The sequence below is a fragment of the Channa argus genome, chromosome 13, assembly GCF_033026475.1.
Source record: "Channa argus isolate prfri chromosome 13, Channa argus male v1.0, whole genome shotgun sequence".
Classification (NCBI taxonomy): Eukaryota; Metazoa; Chordata; class Actinopteri; order Anabantiformes; family Channidae; genus Channa; species Channa argus.
In genome coordinates this window covers 18,935,273-18,956,360 of record NC_090209.1, presented here as the reverse complement: position 1 = coordinate 18,956,360, position 21,088 = coordinate 18,935,273, and the positions used below count along the sequence as shown (strand labels likewise).

The 21,088-nt window shown below is 38.3% G+C and overlaps 1 protein-coding gene across 8 annotated transcripts in view; it reads right to left on the bottom strand.

The window, feature by feature from the left end:
• bsna (bassoon presynaptic cytomatrix protein a) overlaps positions 1–20,547 on the bottom strand; it is a 108,760-nt gene extending 88,213 nt beyond the window's left edge. For all 8 annotated transcript variants that reach the window (XR_010916336.1, XR_010916338.1, XR_010916337.1 and 5 more), the window contains exon 1: positions 19,981–20,547. Coding sequence is in view for 1 of the 8 variants with exons in the window: in XM_067526938.1 (XP_067383039.1) it covers positions 19,981–20,547 (567 nt within the window). In the remaining 7 variants the exon portion in view is untranslated. The remainder of the gene's footprint in view (positions 1–19,980) is intronic.
• Positions 20,548–21,088: the final 541 nt, after the last annotated feature.

Genomic DNA, 21,088 nt, shown 5'->3' with positions numbered 1-21,088 from the left:
GACATTCGGATTTAAAACATATTTGGTGCACTACTGTAGAATGCTTTGTGTTTCTGAATTTTGTTGAGAGAAAATGCAAATAAAAAAAAAAACTGCAAGACTTTTTTCTCTGTTCACCAAATCAGAAAATGAAACAAAGCTTTCGATAAATAAAACTGCCGATTTTATTCTCCTACTCACTATTTAAGAAAATGCCTAATAATCAAGTTAACAAGCTGACAACAGTCTGTGTTACGGTTTTATAACCCTATATTATCTTGTCTCTTGTTGGAAATATAATGATAATGTATAGACTCACACAATTCCATTAGTAATGGAACAGTACAATATGTCAGTCTCTGCTGTGGCCAAAAATGATTGGACATACATAAACTTTATGACAAACAGTATTCATACGCACATCTTTCTTTTAATCTCACTCACGCACACTTTAGGCATCAGCGACAGGATGAGCTGCTTCCTGTGGCTGTTGCAACAAAGTGTGACTTGGAAAATCGCAGTCACACTTAAAAACACACACATACGGTACACACATGGACATATATAGTGTTCATGGCAACCAGATGTCAACATAAAATATTCACGCCACAGATGTCCAAACCCGTTTGGACTGGTGATAACAGCATTTCATGAAGAAAAGTTGAGGTGTGATTCACGACACTGTCTCCGTCAGCAGACAGTTTAACTTTCACTCAACACAGAATTGACTTTTAACTACATTGCAGCAAGTCTTTTAGTTGTGTTTTATATTAAAAATGCTTCAGGAAATATTTTTGGTAAACATTTGCAGATTACTGCTACCCAGTCAAACACACACACAATTGACACGGTCCAGTGCAGCCCTGCACCGATGACCTTTCGACTAAAGCCTCTGGGTGCCAACTACATGCTGACTTATTCAAGAGCATCTCAGCACTTTAAATTAACCCTCACACATGCAAACCATCCTTCCAAAGCGTCTTTCCTTTGCTTTGATTTATTTGTTTTTACAATAAACATCATTTATTTTACATGGGAATGTTGTGAAAACACACAAATGAGCGTCCACATATATCAAAACAAAACAGAAGGTGGAAACTATGACTTACTTAAATTAACACATAATTAACATAATTTTGTATTTACTTACAAACAATAACAACTGTGGGTTCCATTCGACACTTTGAGTAGCAACAGTTCACTTGGCTCACACGATTCAGATTCAGACTTAAAAATGTAGTAAAATTAGATAGTGTTACACTGTCAACAACAGATTGTTCTATCAATACTAGGCTATAAGAGGATCAGACATTTGAAATTAATAATGCAAAAAAAAATGGAAAGTTAAAAAGTGAGTGGGATAAGTGCAGAGAAAACAGCTTCACTGCATTAGGAGGATTCCTAATTGACAATATTGACCAACAACAGAGTAACATTATTAGGAGGTCCAGGTGGCTGTGGCAGTCAATGGACCTTTTGGGGGACAGATGTGAGGGAAAGGGTGAGACATGTACAGGGCAAGTGGTGCTGGTGGCAAGTAGATGAATCATGAATGTGAGACTTCATGTCACAGGTGTAGCAACCTGTTTATTATTATACATTCCCATGGGAAATCATGAATTGAGTGTAATTAGGTTAAAGACAGTAGTTGATCACAAGCAGTAAAAATGTCATCGGTGACAAGTTAATCCCCAAATGCAGTTATTTAAATTTTTAAGGTGTTGTGACGGATGAAAAAATGAAATAGTTTTCAATGCATTTGAACTTGATATATTTGCTATACTTCCATATTTACCCATATCAATGTGTTTCCATTTGTAGCCTTTGCATAAATCTTGAAATACAGTAAATATGTGTACAAGAGTAAATGGCGCACATTTTATGCGGTGCAGCTGGTGACTCAATAATAAAATAAAACAATTAAGGAGCTGCTTCTCCCCCTTCATTGTTCTGACCACCTGTTACAGAGATCCACTGTTTTATTTTTAAGTGAGCATTTTAGGTGAAAATTCCAAAAAGTTCTCTCTCTAATACCGTTCTCTACTTAATCTATTGTTTTTTATATGTTAACATTTAACAACCTGGCGTCCCTGTGTATTATTTCTATTTTGTTTAGCAATTTCTTCTAACAGTTACAGTAGTTGAGATATTATATTGCACAATGTCATTGTGTGCATTATAAATGGCAGGCAGGGTATAGCAAAACAAGAAAGTCATGGCTTTAGGTGCTTGTATTAACTTGGCACGAGCAGCAATTTTCTTCGAGTGGCTGGACGTGTCACATGGAATGTAAAGTAAATGAAGCCCACTGCAAGCATTAGAAGTTGTTTGTGGTTAGGTGTTGTGGTTCGGGCTTTGCATTTCACTTTCCATTACATGGGGGTGGGGAGCACACACATTGTGTTTATACCTTAATGTACACACATACATTCTGGACACGCAAAAATACTCACATGTAGTGCATTACAGAGTCTCACCGGCTTCTGCAGGATCCATATGCCCCTCCATACAGGGACATGTACTTTTAATAGACCTGTCCATCACCACAGTGTGCAGAATATCAGGGCAGAAGTGGAGGAGGGAAGAAATGAGGGAAAGAGGACAAACCCGCAACAGTAGGAGTATTTGTAGAAATGCATGATGATAATGAAGGGAAGATGAAGGGAATGAGAGAACACGGGAGCTTTTAAGGTTGTGCCACGCTTATTCATGCAGCAATTTCATTTCCCAGGTTACAAAGTGCTTTCAAAAGACAAAAAAAAACAAAAAAACAAAAACAATGTAAATGTAATCACAGGTAATGGAAAAGATGGGGGGAAAAGAATTTGTGTGTAATTATGCTAATTAATGTGGCTTATAATAATACTCCTAGCGGTCCAGGGTCCACCCACACAGGTGTTTTCACATATTGGGGCTGATTAGACCCTATGTCAGCTCTGTGGCTGTAAATAGACTGTGCTTGATGGACAGCTCACTCAGCCTTCTGCAGGCTCAGGTGGGACAGCAACTTATTTTTTATTCTTTTGAAGGTAGCAGAAACTAGCCTAAAGATTGAGAAGCTGTAATTGTGTTTTTAATAAGTGATTATTTCTCACACATGACATTAAATACTGGTTGCTTTTTTGCCTTTCACCATTTCATATTGCAGTAATCAGGAAAGACAACATAACTGCTATTAATCCTTCTTAAACAGCTCTAAATGTTTGCGTATTTCTAGCCATCAGTGGACAAAAATGGTAGAGCAGCAGCTCAGATTAAGGTTTGTAGGACAGACCACTTTCTTCTGAATCTTAACAGAAGAATCTAACACTAACCCAGTTTAGTGGTCTGGACCCAGGCTACCTGCACAGATGCTCTACATGCTTTGAATATATTTCACTCCATTTAGGGAATTATGTTAGACAATCCCTGCGACGCAAAATAATCAAAGGAATTTATTGTGCAATCGGGAACCGGCGTTAGTGTAAGAATGTATGGATGCTCAAATTAAGAATATTAACAGAATACACATGCATGTTCATGTTCATTTATGTTGACTTTCAGTTGGTGAGTAGAAGCTTTTATGTAGACTGACTCTAGGGAGGAAACTTCATCTAGCTGACTAATGTACTAATCAATATTCCACACAAAGAGAGAATGTTCCAGGAAGTATTCCCATGATGAAAAACGGACATTTGTATTTCCTCTAAGAGGACACGCATTGACATAAAGAAATTTCGAGCCCCTAACCATAATCTTGACCACCACAAAAACACACCTACCCTAAGCTTAAAAAGGCCCTTTTTAAGAAGTGAAAATTTGTCAAAATTATCATATACACTCACTGGTCACTTTATTGGGTAAACCTGTGCAATTTAATGTAATCAAATACAGCAGCTCTGTCATTAATTATTTTACTATGTTATCATTTATCTGTTTTTAAGTTAAAACTGTCAGAAGGTTGATTATTCTACTTTGTTTATTATTGAGGCCATAGTGGGTAGCATACACACACACGCACACACACACACACACACACACACACGTCTTTTGTACTCGAACATAAAATTAATTTTACACTTAACAGAATTATACACGTTTATTCAAAGCCAGAAACAACAAAACTAGGAGGGATTGACTTTCTGTGTCTCTCCTAATATATCCTATAAAGAATTATTATTCAAAGATGAGTAGACCTGCATATCTGTCCGACAAAAAGATTAATGGCACCAAAATTAAAATAGGGTTTAAAGGGAACGTTGTGCAAGTCTGACAGAATTTGATCACTTTGAGGAATTACATGCTAAAGATTTGTATGATACTGAATACATGATGAAATTAATTAACTGATACGAAACAGTTTCAAAAGCTGTGACATCACACATATAGAAACAACCTTTCACTGAAGAAAATACTATATCAGTATTCTATAAAGTGCGTTGCAAACCAAGCTCTCAATTTTTTATTTATTTTTTATCCTGTTTCTGTAAGATTTACATGACAGCCAGACAGAGTCACAGCAACAGGATAAATGTTGTGAGTGAATGGTAGAAAGCTGATTATTTTTAATTTACAAAAATTACTAACTAACCCCCAATAATATGCTATTATTCTTCCTGCTAATTGTTTCAGGATTAAACCTTTAAATCCAAAGTGACAAACTGATAAACTTCCCCACCCCTTTTTTTGGAACAATAGAAAATCCACCTGCAGGGATGTCGTATAAGAACAAAACTCTAATTATGTTTACAGCAAAAAATACAAAAATTTAGCGTGTAGTTCCCCTTTGAGAAGACTGATACTGGACCAACTGAAAACCGACTGGAAGAAAAAGAAATTATTCTAAAATATAACATCTGAAGAAACAGAGAAGGACTCCTCCTTTATTCAAGACCTAATAGCCCTGCAGCTGACACTTCATTCCCTGCTTTATCCTGATGAATGGATTACAACACACACACACACACACACACACACACACACACACACACACACACACACACACACACACACACACACACACACACACATACACACACACACACACGAAAGAGTCTTTCTCAGCATGATTACCATCAGCACACTCCTGGCCCTGAAAAAGTGATAAGACACCCTCACCTCTTACTTCGGAGACTGTGCAACACACACACTAAACACTCACTCACTCATTTTAACACTCACACACTCTCTTTCTTAATTAAAATCTTCCTCAGCACTTCAAGCCCATCTAATATGATCGCAGCCTAATGTGAATACTGTATGAGGAAGTGTGTGCACATGTGTAGCATTACGACATATAGGTACATAGTTGTGATGGTTATGTGTTGTTGGGCGTATGTAGCTCAGTCGGTGAGATAGACGCCCACAGACCACATGATCAGTGCGCTCCAGACCCCCCTGTGTGTGTGAATGGCTGAATGACAGTCAACATTGTAAAGCACTTTGAATAAAAGCGCTCTATGAGCTGCCATTTACCATTTGTTGCTAAGTGGCTAGTAATAAAAACGTGTGGCACACGTGTTTAGGTGCGAGGCAGCGTAACAGAAGATTATTGATTTAGATGGCAAGATGAATGTAGAATGTATAACACTGGAACAGACACTGGAGGTTGTGTGTGTTTTTGTGTGCGTACGCAACTTGTAATTAAAAGCCGGGTCTAAGCCTGTGCTGTTAGATCGATAGTAGGTTTCGAGTCAGACTGAAAAATACTGTTACAGTGTAGTGCTATGGATGGATAAAGGGAAGAACAGATAAAGTGTGAAAGCTTTTTGAAAATGGAAATGCCAATAGATAGAGTGAGAAAAGGAAGATGGTGAATTGGAAGGAGAGAATGGTGGAGGATTAGGGGGGAAAAGAAAATCATGAAAAAGAAAGATGAGGACAAAGGAAGTGAGAAAAGGAGCTGTCAAATGAAGCAAGAGACCAGATGGGAGGACCAAAGAGGAAGAGCTAAAGAAGAGAGAAGTGTGGATAATGGGATTTCAATGCTTTTTTAATAAGATGATGAAAAAGATGTTTGTGTATAATATGCACTTAGAGCTACTTGCCTTTCATAGTTTCTGTACATCATTTATTATTCTGCAGGCCATCTTGGCAGTTTCCTAGAATGCCATCACGAGGGGCAAAGAGGAGTAAGAAATATTTTGAAATTACTTTTATATACTTAATTTCCATTAATGGCTAGTCTTTGCTGTCCAATGCATCTCTTACACAGTTTTAAAGATGCAGTGTGTTAAACACCAGATACTGAAAGAAGCCTGCAAGCAAATGGTAGGAGGAGTCTGAGGACCATTAATCTGCTGGCTGCTGATATTTTGTGACCCTGCAGTTTATTTGCTCTGCTGCAGAGTGAGAATCAAATACTGTAAGAGTAATAGGTTACTTATGTTTCATCCAAACATCATGCCAGTAGAACATTTTTAAACACGGTAAAGTAGATATAGATGAAGTATCCATGATGTAACTGGATGGTTACAATAACCAATGTGGACAGTTGTTAAACAACTAAAATGTCCATGGCGAAAGTGTGTTTCTTCAATAAAAGAAACACAAAATTTACAAAGTACCATGAAGCGAAGGTCAGAGTCAACCTGAACTTGCCAATAATAATTAATTCAAGGAGTTTAAAACTGTCATTAGAGTTTGTCTAAATGTGGAGGGATGGCAATTTGTTACATATTTGGGTAGGCTAATCCCATTTAACTCTGAAGGAATTTTTTCAGACAAGGTGTGATGATGATGGGGATGGAAAGAGGGATACAAAAGCAGCACGTTCTCCAACAATCTGCCCACAATGGCCGAAGAATGGCAGCCAGTGTAAGGTTGTCTGTGCTCTAAATAGTGCAAACATAGTGGTTTGGTTGTGTTTAGGTTGGGTGTAGGCACTAAATAAAGAAGGTTATTGTCAAAGTCACTCTATTAAAATCACATTAGATTGTGAACAAGGCCTGTGTTTTGTGACCTATTCATCCATTCCGACCCTCTCCTGACAAACTTGTGGGGGTCTAAAAACAAAGTGACACTCTTATGTTCTCTACAGACGGTAAATGTCGCCAAATACAAACCTGCTGCTCCTGTTTAGCTGCTGGTACAAACAAGCTACACAGTTTTCACTCCAGTTCAATACACATACCTGTATGGCAAGCTCAACAGACAAATGATGAAACAAAAATCCAACTACAATGGGTAGCAAGGAAAAACAGCTTTGTAAACAATACTGACCCAACCCGTTACTGTAGGGCCAAATTCAAATGGTAAACTTTAATCCAAAAATTAAAGTTTACCACAGCTCCCCTGCTGATGTGAACTATTTACAACAGGTAATGAAGTTGTGCTTTGGTTCTGCAAAACAAGAAAACCCTAAAAGTTTTACTGTAGTAAAACTGGGGGGAACATTAAAGTGTGAAGGTTCTCAATCATCCAGGGTTGATTATCCAAAGGTTGAGTCATGTCAGCTGGACGTCTTTCTTCTTGGTCAAACAAGAAGAAAGACGTCCAGCTGACGTGACTTGACCTCTGGATTTCAATGTGAACTGAGATTAATCTGAAACACAGTAATTATAAGAAATGGAGGAAGATAGACACACTTTAGCTTTTTGGACTTTTCTGAGAGGGGAAGTGTGACCAGTTAACAGAATTTGATTAATCGATTTAACATTTTAATTTTCTGGTTTGATTAGATTCCTTTGATGTCTCGAACAATACCACGAAGCAGACTTGATATCAAGGACACTGCCCCAAAGGGTGTCTGTTGTCTTCCACAACAACAAAAAAAAAACAAAGACACCAATAGGACATCTATCTACCCAGGAAGCCAGCCAGACAGTGCAGATCTATTTACAGAGGTATGAGAGTGTGAATTGGTCGTATCTTCTCCGCCTCAAATAGTCTTATCACGTAGGGACAGCACCCAGTCAGCCTTATAAAACCTCCTAGGCCAGTCTCTCACACTCTGTCAACCACTGCACTCCCTCCTTCTCTATTCTTGTCCTTTTATTTCAGACACACTCTCTAACTTCGCTGTGTGCATGTGTGATAGGAGTGGACATCAGTAGGCATCTGCATGCGCTTGAGTCTGAGAAGAAAAACGAGCAAAAATGTAGGGACACGTACAAATACGTGTGTTGTGTGTGACACAGAAATGAGAGAAAGTTTCTGAAGGCTGCAGCTGTTTCCTTTTCTGAGTCGACAGGCAGCTGACTGACTGATATGAAGAGACTATCTTCCAAAGGTAAAAAACACAATCCATTGTTTCAGTGAAACTGAAAAACAACGTGTAGGTTCAAGTGACACAAACAAATTGCCGAATTTAAACACAGAGATCACATTGTTTTGCCCCTTTTTTTAACCCTGCTTTTATTTAAACATAAGGACCATCATTCTCCAACTTTGAACACATTGTATTATTACTGTAATCTAAGTCAATAAAGGTCCCCCTGAGAAGGGGCCGCCTTGGACTGACGATACCTGAGATTACCTTCTTTATATCACATATCCTTGTTTGGACCTGAACCCTATCTTACCCACCCTATCTTCATTTGTACTTTGGCAGACACACATCGAGGTATTAAGCCAGCCACTAGGGACACGCACATGCACATCACTTTAGTGAAGCCTATCATTGAAAAGCTAAGAATGTAACTGCTTGATTGTTTTACAGAACAAAAACCCTGCACTTCATCCCATCAGTACAAAAACAGGAAAAACATCGAGTCAGTTGCAGTCAAATGGTGTAAAAAATCCATTCTGTCCTCACTGAAGACAAAGAAAGTAAAGCAATACAGTTAGGAGAGACTTTGCCTCAAATATATTGTTAACAAACTGAACAGATTTGGAATTATGTCTCTCTCACTATGTTCCAAACAATGTCTAATTTGTGGTTTGTAAAACAATAAGCACTACAGGTTCTATTTGGACCAAATCAAATAACTGCAGGTGATCTAAAATGCTAACATATACACTCACATATACTCTATTTCTTTTTGTATAGTTAATCTTTTTCAGAGTAGGTTCAGTCTGTCTGGAGACATCTGTGAGTCCCAGGCATTAATCATTTAAACCAAATCGTTAGAAATTCCTGAGCTTAAACTGGTCTTGAAGCTGCACTAATGTGCGTCCATGCATATACACGCGTGTATGTGTCAGTGTGAAGACACTTGCACAATATGCATCCTTCCATGTTTGTTTTTCCAAGCGCATGTGTATCTGTGTGTGGTAATGCAGATGTGCGGTTTGTGTGTGTACATGTGTGTCTGTCTAGGTATGTGCTGCTTGCCTGGGGCTCTTCTCTTTCTCTGTGGCTTTCTTGCCTGGATGGAAGCTCTCTGCTGCTCTCTTTCTCATGGTTTATGCATAGAGAGAGAGTCCTCGCCTCTCAAACTCTCTGTCTTCTTCTTCTTAACCCATCCCATCCTAGTTCCCAAAACAGACCAGATTCTCACTATACACGAACACAGATAACTCCCAATCCTTGCCCATTACTGGTGCACACCACAGACGAGTTAGAAAAGCAAAGATAAGGTGAGAGAAAAAGGGCAGGAAGATAAGAGTCAGGAAAAAGAGAGATAAGGTGACATATATTACAGGTAAGGTGACTAGTAAAAAGAGGAAAGCCTTCTTTAAGTAATCACAGCCGAGAAAGTCATTCATCTATCACTGTGTCTTACTACAACAGCATGCATGTATATGGACACACAGTTTAACATACAGAAAAATAGAGAAAAAAAAGGATTTCATACCCAGTGCTAGTGACAATGTGGGAAGCTGTTGATAGTTTCTTACTTTCACTACATCAGTGGGTCCTATTGGTTAATCTTTGTCAAGATGTATAGGTGTGGAAGTAGTCAAAATTACTTTCAACAAAACATCCAACAATTCTTTAAAACCAAAACCATGATCTTTCCCTAAACCAACCAATTTGTTTCTGCTCTGAAACCAAGCAAGCCAAACACACAAACTGTGCACAAACTATGATTTTGTTCTGTTAATTGATAAGATCAGAAACCACTGTCATTCTGCATGACAACATATGGATTTGTACATTTAGAGGACTTTATCTTATCTTAAGTATTAAAAAAGTTTTATGTGACAGGTAACAGCAGTAGCTTGGTGATAATATACTTTAAAAAATAATTTTAATAGGTTTTTTCTTTTTTGGTAACGCTGTTGGCTTCCTCTTTCAGATAGGCCCAGTGCCAGTACACACAGGGCTACCAATATTCTGCTTCCGCTGTGCTATATTAAGAGATAATCCTAAATTGACCTCTGGGTGACACACACACACACCCTTACACAGTTTCCCATAACAACCATCTGCTATTTGGAATTTATTCCACTACAACAAAAAGAATCGCAGGCACGTACATTGGAGCTTATACAAAAACATGCCATTTGGAAAATCCAGTACTTCTCTCCTAAGCTCCTTATTCAAGCACCAGCATTGAAACTTGAAAAGTTCAAGTACAAAACAAAACAGGTATATTTGAGTGCAGTTTTCATCAAAATAATTAAAAGAATAAAGTGGAATAATGGAAATTCAGATTTTATTCATGTTGTTGCTGTTAACATATCAAATCAGCAGATTACAGACTCTGGTAGCAAGACTTCAGTTTTGACATGACAAGTGGTTAATAAAGGAGACATTATATTTAAATAACTCCAACTTCCTTTGATAGAGGGAAATATGGCGAACAATAGAGACTGAGATTGGTGAATAAAACGACAGGAGATCACAGAGCATTTAAATAGTAGATAGTATCCGTGTACTTTCCGGTATTAACTGAATGATTTTCTGAAAATGGAAGATGTTGGCTGGCTGTGACTGGGCAAAAAAGAACATATGCACACTGTATGTGCTGACAGCTGGTTATTCCTAAGTTGATTATCCAGTTACAATACCAATCATTTATTAGTTCATTACAATAAAAAAAGAGTCTACATCTACAAAACCTAACCAGTAACAAAAGCTGTAGCGTAATTGTGGAGTGGGAAGTACAATATTTCCCCCTCAATTTCCCCTTCAATTTTGGTCAAAATAAAATAAAATGGAATTACTTTAGTAAAGACTACTTAGCACCTCTGTAAATAAAACATGGAAAAGTAACATTTGAATATAAAATACTACTAGTAAATGAATAGATCAACTGACCTGTGCTCTTGCTTATATTTAGTTGTCTGCAGCTTATGAGGTATTCCTGTATTCATAATCACTTGAACAACAAATAACAGACACAGTGACTAGGTAGGAGTTAACACAACTGTGTGCAAGTTATAAGAGCTCAGGACTGACATATAAAACATTTAAAAAAGACAGAAGAAAATGAGTTTTTTTAGTGTATTTTTGTGTTACTGTACATGCGTGTTTGTTGCTGTGTTTGCGTGCATAGTACATGTCCCCTGGCAGCCACAAACATGGTATTGTCATCACACTTACTCCCAACAGAATTCTCCGGCTTGTTGCTCCAACATGCCCACAGAGCTTCACCCATGGAAACATGCAGCACTGGCTGCCACCTTAGCACACGCACACTTATACACATCTCACAAATGCAGTGACCTTCATTGTGGGTGACTTGGTTTCCATGGCAATAGTCATTTTCACCAGTCCAGGTGTGAAAACTATTAAGAATTTAGATATTTTAGAAAAAAGAAGGATAAATGAGAGGAAACAAAATAACTACAATATAGTTAGAGCTCAGAGTGATGCTGAAAAGGACAAAGAAGAAATAAAAGAATGAAAAGTAGAGAGACTTTACTTCCATGTCTAATTAGAAAGAACAGGGCAGTAACACAGACAGGGTTAACAGTTTTATTCCCACTGGGGTCACTAATAGTCAGGTCAGAGAGATTCCATTAAAAATGAGTGTCCTACAAAATTGTGCAAAGAATATATAAAGTTGGATCATTCTGTGCAAAAGGCACTTGTAATTCTGTCAGTAATTCATATGCAGTAGCAGAAGAGTCTATTATCTTAACCTGTTGCCAGGTTGTTATATGCCGCACATTTGCTGTTTTAAAGGGACGTGGCTTGTCTGTTTGGTACTCAGAGAGTTATTTTGTTTTAATAATACTGACTGTTTTAGACAGGAGCAAAACGAGAAAATGTGTTGCTAACTATGACAGCAATATAAATTTTACACTTTTATTTTATGTCTGAATTCTGTCCATTTTCTCTCCTGATAATGTACATTTACGTCCCGCTGACTGTGACACAGCTTTGTTACTGCACGTACCCACAGAGCATGTTGAGAGAAGAATAGCTGTCATGGTGAAAATGGAAGCAAAGACCATTCAGTGGCTATTATCTGATGTTATTAGCACCATAACTAATGGTAAGTAGATACCTGCTTCACATGCCAGTACTATCAGTTGATAATTATTATGCAATACACCATGATATTGTTTTTGCACAGAAAATACACACGTGTAGTAAATATTTGGCACAAAGGCAAAACAGTTGGGGTTTGGGAAAGATTTTGGGGAGGCCTTACACAAAAGAACTGACTGGCGGTTTGGTAAGCTACAAAACCATACCTATTGGCAGATGACGTTTTAACAATAAAGCATTGGAATCGGCTGAATATCATATCTAACATTCAAAACGCTAATGTTTATGACCTACAGTTGGTAGCTAAATTACCTAAGTCAGAAAACCCTTTTAAGGAACTAGCTGAATACTGTTATGACCTTTTTATTATGGAACGCAGGAGACAGGTCGCTTTTGAGGAGGTCCCCAACTTTTAACTAACTCAGTTAATATTTTAGTGAGCCATTTTCTGTCAGTGTAGTACAACGAGGGATTTGCAGTAAGGAAGACTCCAATGTACAAATGTGGTTCATTACCAACTGTATATGTCAATACCATTTCAGTATGTTAATTTGTGTCTATGCCCACATATTTACATACACATGTGCACATTTTTCCACTCAGCTTGAATATGCTTCTATGTGTGTTCCTCTCCACTGAGCTGTCAGTGCAACAGGAGGCTTTTTAATAGGATTTCTGGTGCTTGGTGAAGGTTTATGCCGACGCTGGGGCTTTTGATTCGCTGCTCACTCACAGACAGCCATGCATGACAGCCTGCTTCCTCTACCGCAGAAAACGAGGGAGGGAAGGAGATGAGAGGCACTGAAGATGTCTGGGGGTAGAAAGTAAGAGCCAGGCAGCAAAGAAGGATGAAGAGTAGAAATCAGGGTAGAAAGCAAGAATGAAGGAATAAAATTGACCTAAATGAATGAGGGAATAAGAGAATGATGATGGAGTTATAAAATGAAAAACAAAGTCACTGCTCTGTAATTAGTTTGAAATAATAGGGAAACATATATTTATTATTCAACACTTAATGTGAAACTTAATTGCATGTCAGGATTCAGCAAATTGCTTTGAATTCTAACTGGCAGCAACAAATCAGTAATGACTAATATAAATAATTTGTGACTACGTTTTTGGCCTGCTGTATGATTTCACCTAAATTAAGCCACAGTTCTGGCAACTCAATTAGGATTACCGTTATTGGTAGGAAGCACTCGGACAGTTTTAATTGTGTTAAAGAGTTTGCCAATAAGTATTTGGCGAAGGACAGATGTGCTCTGTTTTTGAATTGTAATACATTTGGTTTAATTCCAGCTGGGGAGCTATTCCACAGTTATTTATTGAGGACTTTAGTAGATGCCATGAGGATAGTAACTTACAATATGATGATGAGATTTGCAGGCAGGAATATGGAACACTGTACCTGCTTAAGGTTTGATTTAGTTTAGAGAGAGACACTGGTTTGTTTATACTGTATATTGAAAACATAAACACATCTTATGTTAAGAGTTAAAAATAATAAATACAACCCCAATTCCAAAAAAGTTGAAAAGATGTGAAAACATTGGGAAAAAAACAAATGGAATGAACTCACTAAGGTTTTACTGACCAATCTGTGACAAACTGTAAAATTGTAAAATTGTGGAGGCTTTGAGTATCCCACCATCTATACTGTACAATATAACATCATCAAAAGATTCAGAGAATCAGGAGGAATCTCTGTGCACAAGGGACAAGGCCGAATGTCAAAACTGGATGTGTGTGATCTTTGGGCCCTCAGGTGGCACTGCATTAAAAATAGGCATGATTCTCTGCTGGACATCACTGCATGGGCTCAGAAACATTTCCAGAATCTGTGAACACAGGTGGCCGTGCAATCCATGAATGTAAGTTAAAGCTTTATCGTGCAAAGAAGAACTCATATGTGAACATAAACCAGAAATACTGCTGTGTTCTCTAAAAGTACGTAGAGGTTTTAGAGCAACATATGCTCCCATCCGCACAATGTCTCTTTCGGGGGACGTTGTATATTTCAGCAAGACAATGCTAAACCACATAAGGCATCCACCACAACAGCATGGCTTTGCATAAAAAGAACTGGCCTGCCTGCAGTCCAGGCCTTTCACCAATAGGAAACAGTTGGTGCATCATAAAACGAAAAATTCAGCAACAAAGGCCCAGGACTGTTGACAGCTGGAGTCCTGCATCAGATAAGAAGGGGACCAAAGTCCTCTCTTAAACTCCAAACTGGTCTCCTCACTTCCAAGACATTTACAGACAGTTGTAAAAAAAAAAAAGAGGGGACACTACACAGTGCTAAACATCATCCTGTACCAACTTTTTTTTTAGATTTGTCTTGCTGCCATCAAATTCAAAATGAGCTAATATTTTGAACGAACTAGTAGAATTTCTAAACATCTGATATGTTGTTTATGTTCTTTTGCGTATAAAATATGGGTTGATGAGATTTGCAAATCAATGCATTTTGTTTTTATTTACATTTTAGACCTGTTTACATTTTAAACCACCTTTTTTGGAACTGGGGTTGTAAACAAAATTCATAAAAATAAGTTGTTTCTGAAACATTAAACAACGATTTGGGCTGCAGTTGGTACTCAAATAACAGGAGAAAAGCCAGGAACAATAGAGCGATGATGAGCTGTCACCAGCCACTATATTTATTACAGTTCTAGGTGTTGCCATAATTAGAATCTTTAGATGAAAAGCGTTGATAAAAACATCCTCTCATTTAGGTCACTGTGGTCAAGTCGCAGAAAACCATCACTGTTTTTGTTTCTTGTGAGCGACTGGCTCCATTCATCACGAGGGAAGGTGCAACTGGGGTGATAAATATATTATATTATTAGCAAGGAATGTAAGTGTCATTCCTGAAATTTGAAATGTGCAACCTTTAAATACTGTAAATAAATGAGTATATAATGAAAAAAAAAACTGCTGTGCACCCGACTGCATATCTACAGTTGGTTTTACATTTGTTTGTTTTTCATCTTTTAGTAGTGACACATACATCTAACCGCTGTTGATCTGCAATTGTAGGAAAACTCAATAAACAAAAGTGACAGTGTGTATGTGTGTGACTGAATACTGAACACAGTGAAGTCACACACATGCTCACATGAATGGAGTGTGTGACAGGCAGGTGCTAAGATTTGAGAGGAGGGAACAGACAAGCACAATCTGCAGATTTCTCCGGAAACTAATTAATCCCCCCAACCACCACCACACACATACACACAAACACACACATTTCCATTAGCATCTCTATGTGCACGCTGAGTCTAAAATTAGTACACAGTCTGTCGAACAACAAACATGCTACAGGGAGGAAGACGTGTTGCCAAAAGCCTTAGATTAGAAATGGCTGAGAGACAAGTTGGTCAAGACTAAGTAAGAAATAGCAAATGGTCTCAAACTACATTTATATCAGTTCATTTTAAGCTTCCATGTTTTAATGATTACACCTACAGCTGACAAAAATCAGAACAATAAATGAGAACGTTAACATGACCTCCATTTTCTTTTAAGCATCACTTTCCATTTCAGTATGGAAGTTGTAGTAGTTTTAAGCACTGTCTGCACAGTAAGTATTTAAAAGAAATTTCAGTGGACATAAACCGTAGACAGGTGACTATAATACCAGGGAAAATCAAATAAGGTGAATTGTGATCATTTTAAATACTGAAAATAGATTTAAAGTTTCAATTTCCACCCACTCATGGCACTTTGGATAAAAGCCTCCACAATTACATTACATTCAGTGTATTCCTCTCACTAATTGCTTATGATGTCACGTTTATGAGCATATATTTGCATTAAGGTTCACACTTCAGCATTTTGCTCGGTAGATAAAAAAGAAGGCCCAAAAGGTGTTATCGATGCATAACTTTGCACCACCACAGGCTGCTAATGGGTTTCCCATGCAGACTGAGTGCAGTTGAATGTCAATTAACACACAGATAATGGAAACAAAGTAAAATATGATAAAGTGAGCAAACGTGAGGATTAAAAGCAAAGTGGAAATCACTCTAAAATTCGAAAGTACTTCAATAAGATACTTGGGGCTTCCCCACTATGTACAAAAAGGGACTGTCAAGTACCAAAACATGTGTCGTAACATCAGCCTGACATCAATCAATGAGATCACTTCTTTGCTCCAGACTTTGGATCAATAACTTTTTGCAAACAAGAGAAGGTGAGCAAATAACCGCTGCTTCAAACTCCAGCTGTGGTGCACAAAACAGCTATAGGCCATGGTTGTCTAAAAAAATTGTTATGGGGATAACCTACAACTTGATCACGTATCGCTTCTATGCCCAGTATTCAGCTATGAATATTTAACATCTTTCCTGGGGATTCTGTAATACAGTGTTTTTTAAGTTCAGAATATTCTTATAAAAAACATAATAGTTTAGTTTAATAGTTTGCAGTTTAGCTGCAAAGAGAGACTGTGTAGGAGGTTCAGTATCCCTCATCCATACTCATAAGGGCTGCGACACTATCCTTTTAAAGTGTTAAACTGACAACACCGTCACACAGCTCACACATAAAAGTTAATGATTTTATCTGGTTCAAGCTGTAACTTATCAATTTTTTAAAAGAAAAAACCTACTGGCAGAGATTTCATAATATCCACAACATTATCTGCTAGTGTACTTTAAAATTATGATTGAAGCAATGTTCACAATAATCATTTTGCATGCTAACATCTGAACAAAGCATAAAGTATAACTGAAGCTGCACATCATCGATTTGCAGGTACAGTGTCTATTAAAAGTATTCACCCCCCTACTGGAAGTTTACAACATTCAATCATGGTAGATTTAATTTGGCTTCCATGTCAAAGTTGTATACAAAATCCTTTCATGTCAAAGTAGAAATTATTTTATACAAAGTAATTAAAATTAACTAAAAATATAAAACTGAAAATAAGTGGTTTCATAAGTATGCACTCCCTTTAAAGTAATTAATCTAAATCATCACTATTGCAGCAAGTGGTTTTTAGAAGACACACAAAAACTTAAAGGGAGATCACCTGATTGTAGTAAACGACTGTAGTATAAATACACCTCTTCCTGGAAAGGCCAAGTTAATGGTGAATCTGAATCTGGACCTTTAAGAATGACCGAAGAAGCTAAGGTGAGCTAACACATGTAATGCTAGAAAGAACAGATGGTCCATGCTCAACACACAGCTTTAAAGGAAGTGGAGAATTTTTGTCATTGTGTGCATTTATGATAAAATGTGAGCCATAATGGCTAATGCTTTTATTTATAATTACTATTTTTGCTTCCTCTCAAGAGATTCCTTTCCTTCAGCAAAGTCTTCATTGTTTAAACATATGTAAAACGGTCAACTCTTATGTGTAACTCTGCCTTTGTTTAACCGTCACAACGAAACCTACCTGACCTGTCATAACAAAATAATATCTTTCGCTTGCCTGAATCAATCTGCTAAATATTATCTGATACAAATGAAATCTGAGCACATTACAAAAGTGTAGAGCCTGGTCCTGGTTATTAGATCGGCCGGACACAATCTTGATTGGCTGTGATAATAAAGGATCATATTCAGTTTAATCCACATCTGACGCAACAAGATTTGTCAAACCCAGCCGAGCTATTTTCCTGGGTGGGGGTGGGGGGGGGTGGGGGGGTATTTACAGTTTTTTACAAGGATAAGTTGTGGCACACTGTATAAACTCAAGTATTTAAAAAGTTTGAATATAGTTATGTGTGTTTTTTTAATGTTAAATCCAGCTTAAAATGTTTTGTATTATTTACTATAGAGTACAGAAAATAAAATGGAAAATAAAACAATCCTCAACATTGAACTTGATATCTTATTGCTTTTATTGATTGATTGATTTTTTTTGATATAGAATTTTTTTATCTTTCTATCATTTTCCAAATGTACAGTGCAGTATGAATATGAACATTTTTAATTTGACTGTATTTACTAGTACAGCATAACAGTGTTTTTCCTTTAGATAGCATTAGTCATTTAGCGTTGCTTAGCAGTTAATACTAATTTGTTAGCATCACAGCGAATGACCATAATCAACCATGTGCTTGGGACACATGAATGATTCTTGTGCCAGTGTTCTCCCCCACAAAGGCAAATAAAAATGAGACACTGCAATACAACCACAGTTGTTTGTTTAACCAACAGAGTGTTTATAGTGTCGTCTGCCAATGAAAAGCCCCAAGACCTGACATCCCTGGCACTCAGTTGTGGTGCCATCATGACTAATGTGCCAGACGTAGAGTATAGGCTAATACTTCTGCACCTTGTGTGGTTGTTTTCTGTGGCTGAAGTCTTTCCTGTCTGCCCAGGGAGGCTGCAACATGATATTTGTCACCAGATGTGATGGCCACACCCTCGGCCACACCCTAAATTTCTTTGATTTTACTAACCTTTAATTTTACCTCAAGCTTATTTGCTTTCCACTATTAAGTTTGAGTTTTCATAATCAAAGGAAAGCAGCACATTTAATTTCAGTATTAAGTTTATTTGTTTGACATGCAGAATTGGTCTATGGGGCATATTTTGTATGGTCAGTATGGTCAGTTTAATTTAGACTGTATTCATTCAGGTTCTCTGTTTCGAAATGAAGAGGAGTTATCGTTTTCGGAGTGAAAAAAGGGGAAGAGGAGAAAGAGATGCTGCTAGTGTAGTGTAGTGTTTAGTTTGACATTTAACATGAGTTAACTTAACTAACGTTCCTGCTTCGCTGGAGTCAACACAAGTCAACTTGTTAGCTTATCCATATCTTAAGCATAGTGTCTTTATGTCGCATACATTTTTGCCTATAGGGCCCCAACAGACTCTAGAGGTCCCTGCTGACCTCTCAATCAAACCCAGCCCCTTGACCTCCTATCTCTTAGTCATCGTAACTTTACAATAACATGAATCTTTCTCTCTTTATTTCATGTTCTGTTTTGTCTCGCACTCTCTCTCTGAAGGCAAAGTACTTTGGTGCTTGACTTTCGGTCTTCACATCACACCTGAGCGCATTAAAGATGAAGACGCACACACACATGTCAAATGTACACAAAAACCCACAAGTGCAAATGAATGCGCTAGAACATTCGATCAGCTTCTACAATTTAGCCCATTGATTGCTTAATATTATAAATTCTGTTACATATATGACTACACATATAGCTAAAGCATGCTGTCATTTTATCAGTCAGATGTTTAAGGAACATATTCGTTTGGAATCATTCTCGCATGGCTTTCACACTCTCACTCTCTTCCTGACCTCATTTATCACTATCACCTCAAACCATCTCTCTCAGATCTTCCATCACTTTCAGTGCTCTGACTCCTTCAGTTCATTGACTCACTTCCAATTCATTTGAGTCAAAGGTGGATTACTGGCATGAAAAACTTAAATCAGCTTGTGCAAAAACATGTCTTGCTATCCTCTATCCTTTACATGATGTTAATTCAGTTTGTCTATCGAAGATCTCTTTCCAGACGCAAATGTTACTTGTGTTGAGTTTGCTCAACCTCAAACTCTCACCATAAATCAGCACTATCAGGTTATTGATTATATTTTTGCAGCCAGAAAAGGAAAATTTTTTCCTTGTTGCACACATTACCTACGAAAAGAAGACAGGCATGAGAACAAAGATAAATGTTAAACTATTCACACACACAGACACATCCCTTTGTCGAATCTCACCTACCTCAGTAAGGTGTGGGTTCGGGTTGAATCCACACTGGTTACAGACAGTGGCCTTACACTGGGTGCAAGTGTTGTAGTTGGGTACAGCCGGGGGGTTGGAAAGCTCTGTGGTGGTGCACACAGGGCACAGTTTGCTGCTAGGCATGGGAGCGATCTGCGGCAGTGAGTAGGGTGAGGTGGGTGTCACACCACGCTCAGGAGACACCGATGGAGACCGACCTGTCCTGGAGCCCCCGGTTCCGCTAAAGTCAACTTGGAGGTTTCGACGGGAGGCATGCTGACCGGGACTCTGACCTACATAACCTCCCATTCCGGACCCAGCTGGACCGTGGCCAAACCCTGGACCCTGCCCCATGCCAGGCCCCTGGCTGGACTGCACATGTCGAGGGGAGATCGGACTGTCGTGGGTGGCCAGGCGGTAGGGCTCCCCAGCTCTGGACCCTATTCCTCCACCGGTAGTCATGCCTGATCCCATTCCCCCTCCTATACCCCCCATTCCTCCTCCCATTCCACCCATTCCTCCTCCACTCATTCCTCCCAACCCTGCTCCCATTCCTCCTCCACCCATTCCTCCCATCCCTACTCCTATTCCTCCTGTCCCTCCCATTCCTCCTCCACCCATTCCTCCCATTCCTCCCATTCCTCCTCCTCCATGGCCCCCTTGTTGCATGCCAGGCTTGGGGCCACTCATCGGGCTCCTAGAAGAGACGTACAAAGAGAAAAGATATTATCATCAAAAACATGTTGTTGTTATTACATCCTACACAGCAATTGTATTATTTAAATGATACAGCTGAGCTATGTGAAGGGATGAAGACAGCTGAGTTAACTCTGATGCTTGCATATTAATGTAGCTGACTATTTTGCCCAGGGACATCACTAGCAATCACATTGCACTACATCATGCTTTTAGCCATTAACACATTAGTGGAAGTTGTAATAACAAGCTGGCAGAAACAACAAATAAATCAGAGTTGTCAAAACTGAACCCAATCTCTCAGATCAGAAACAGTACATCAGAATATACGCATGTGCCATTCAAAGGACAAATTGACTATTTACAGTGTCATGTATTCACTCATATGAATATATGACTATGTAGTCAGTCC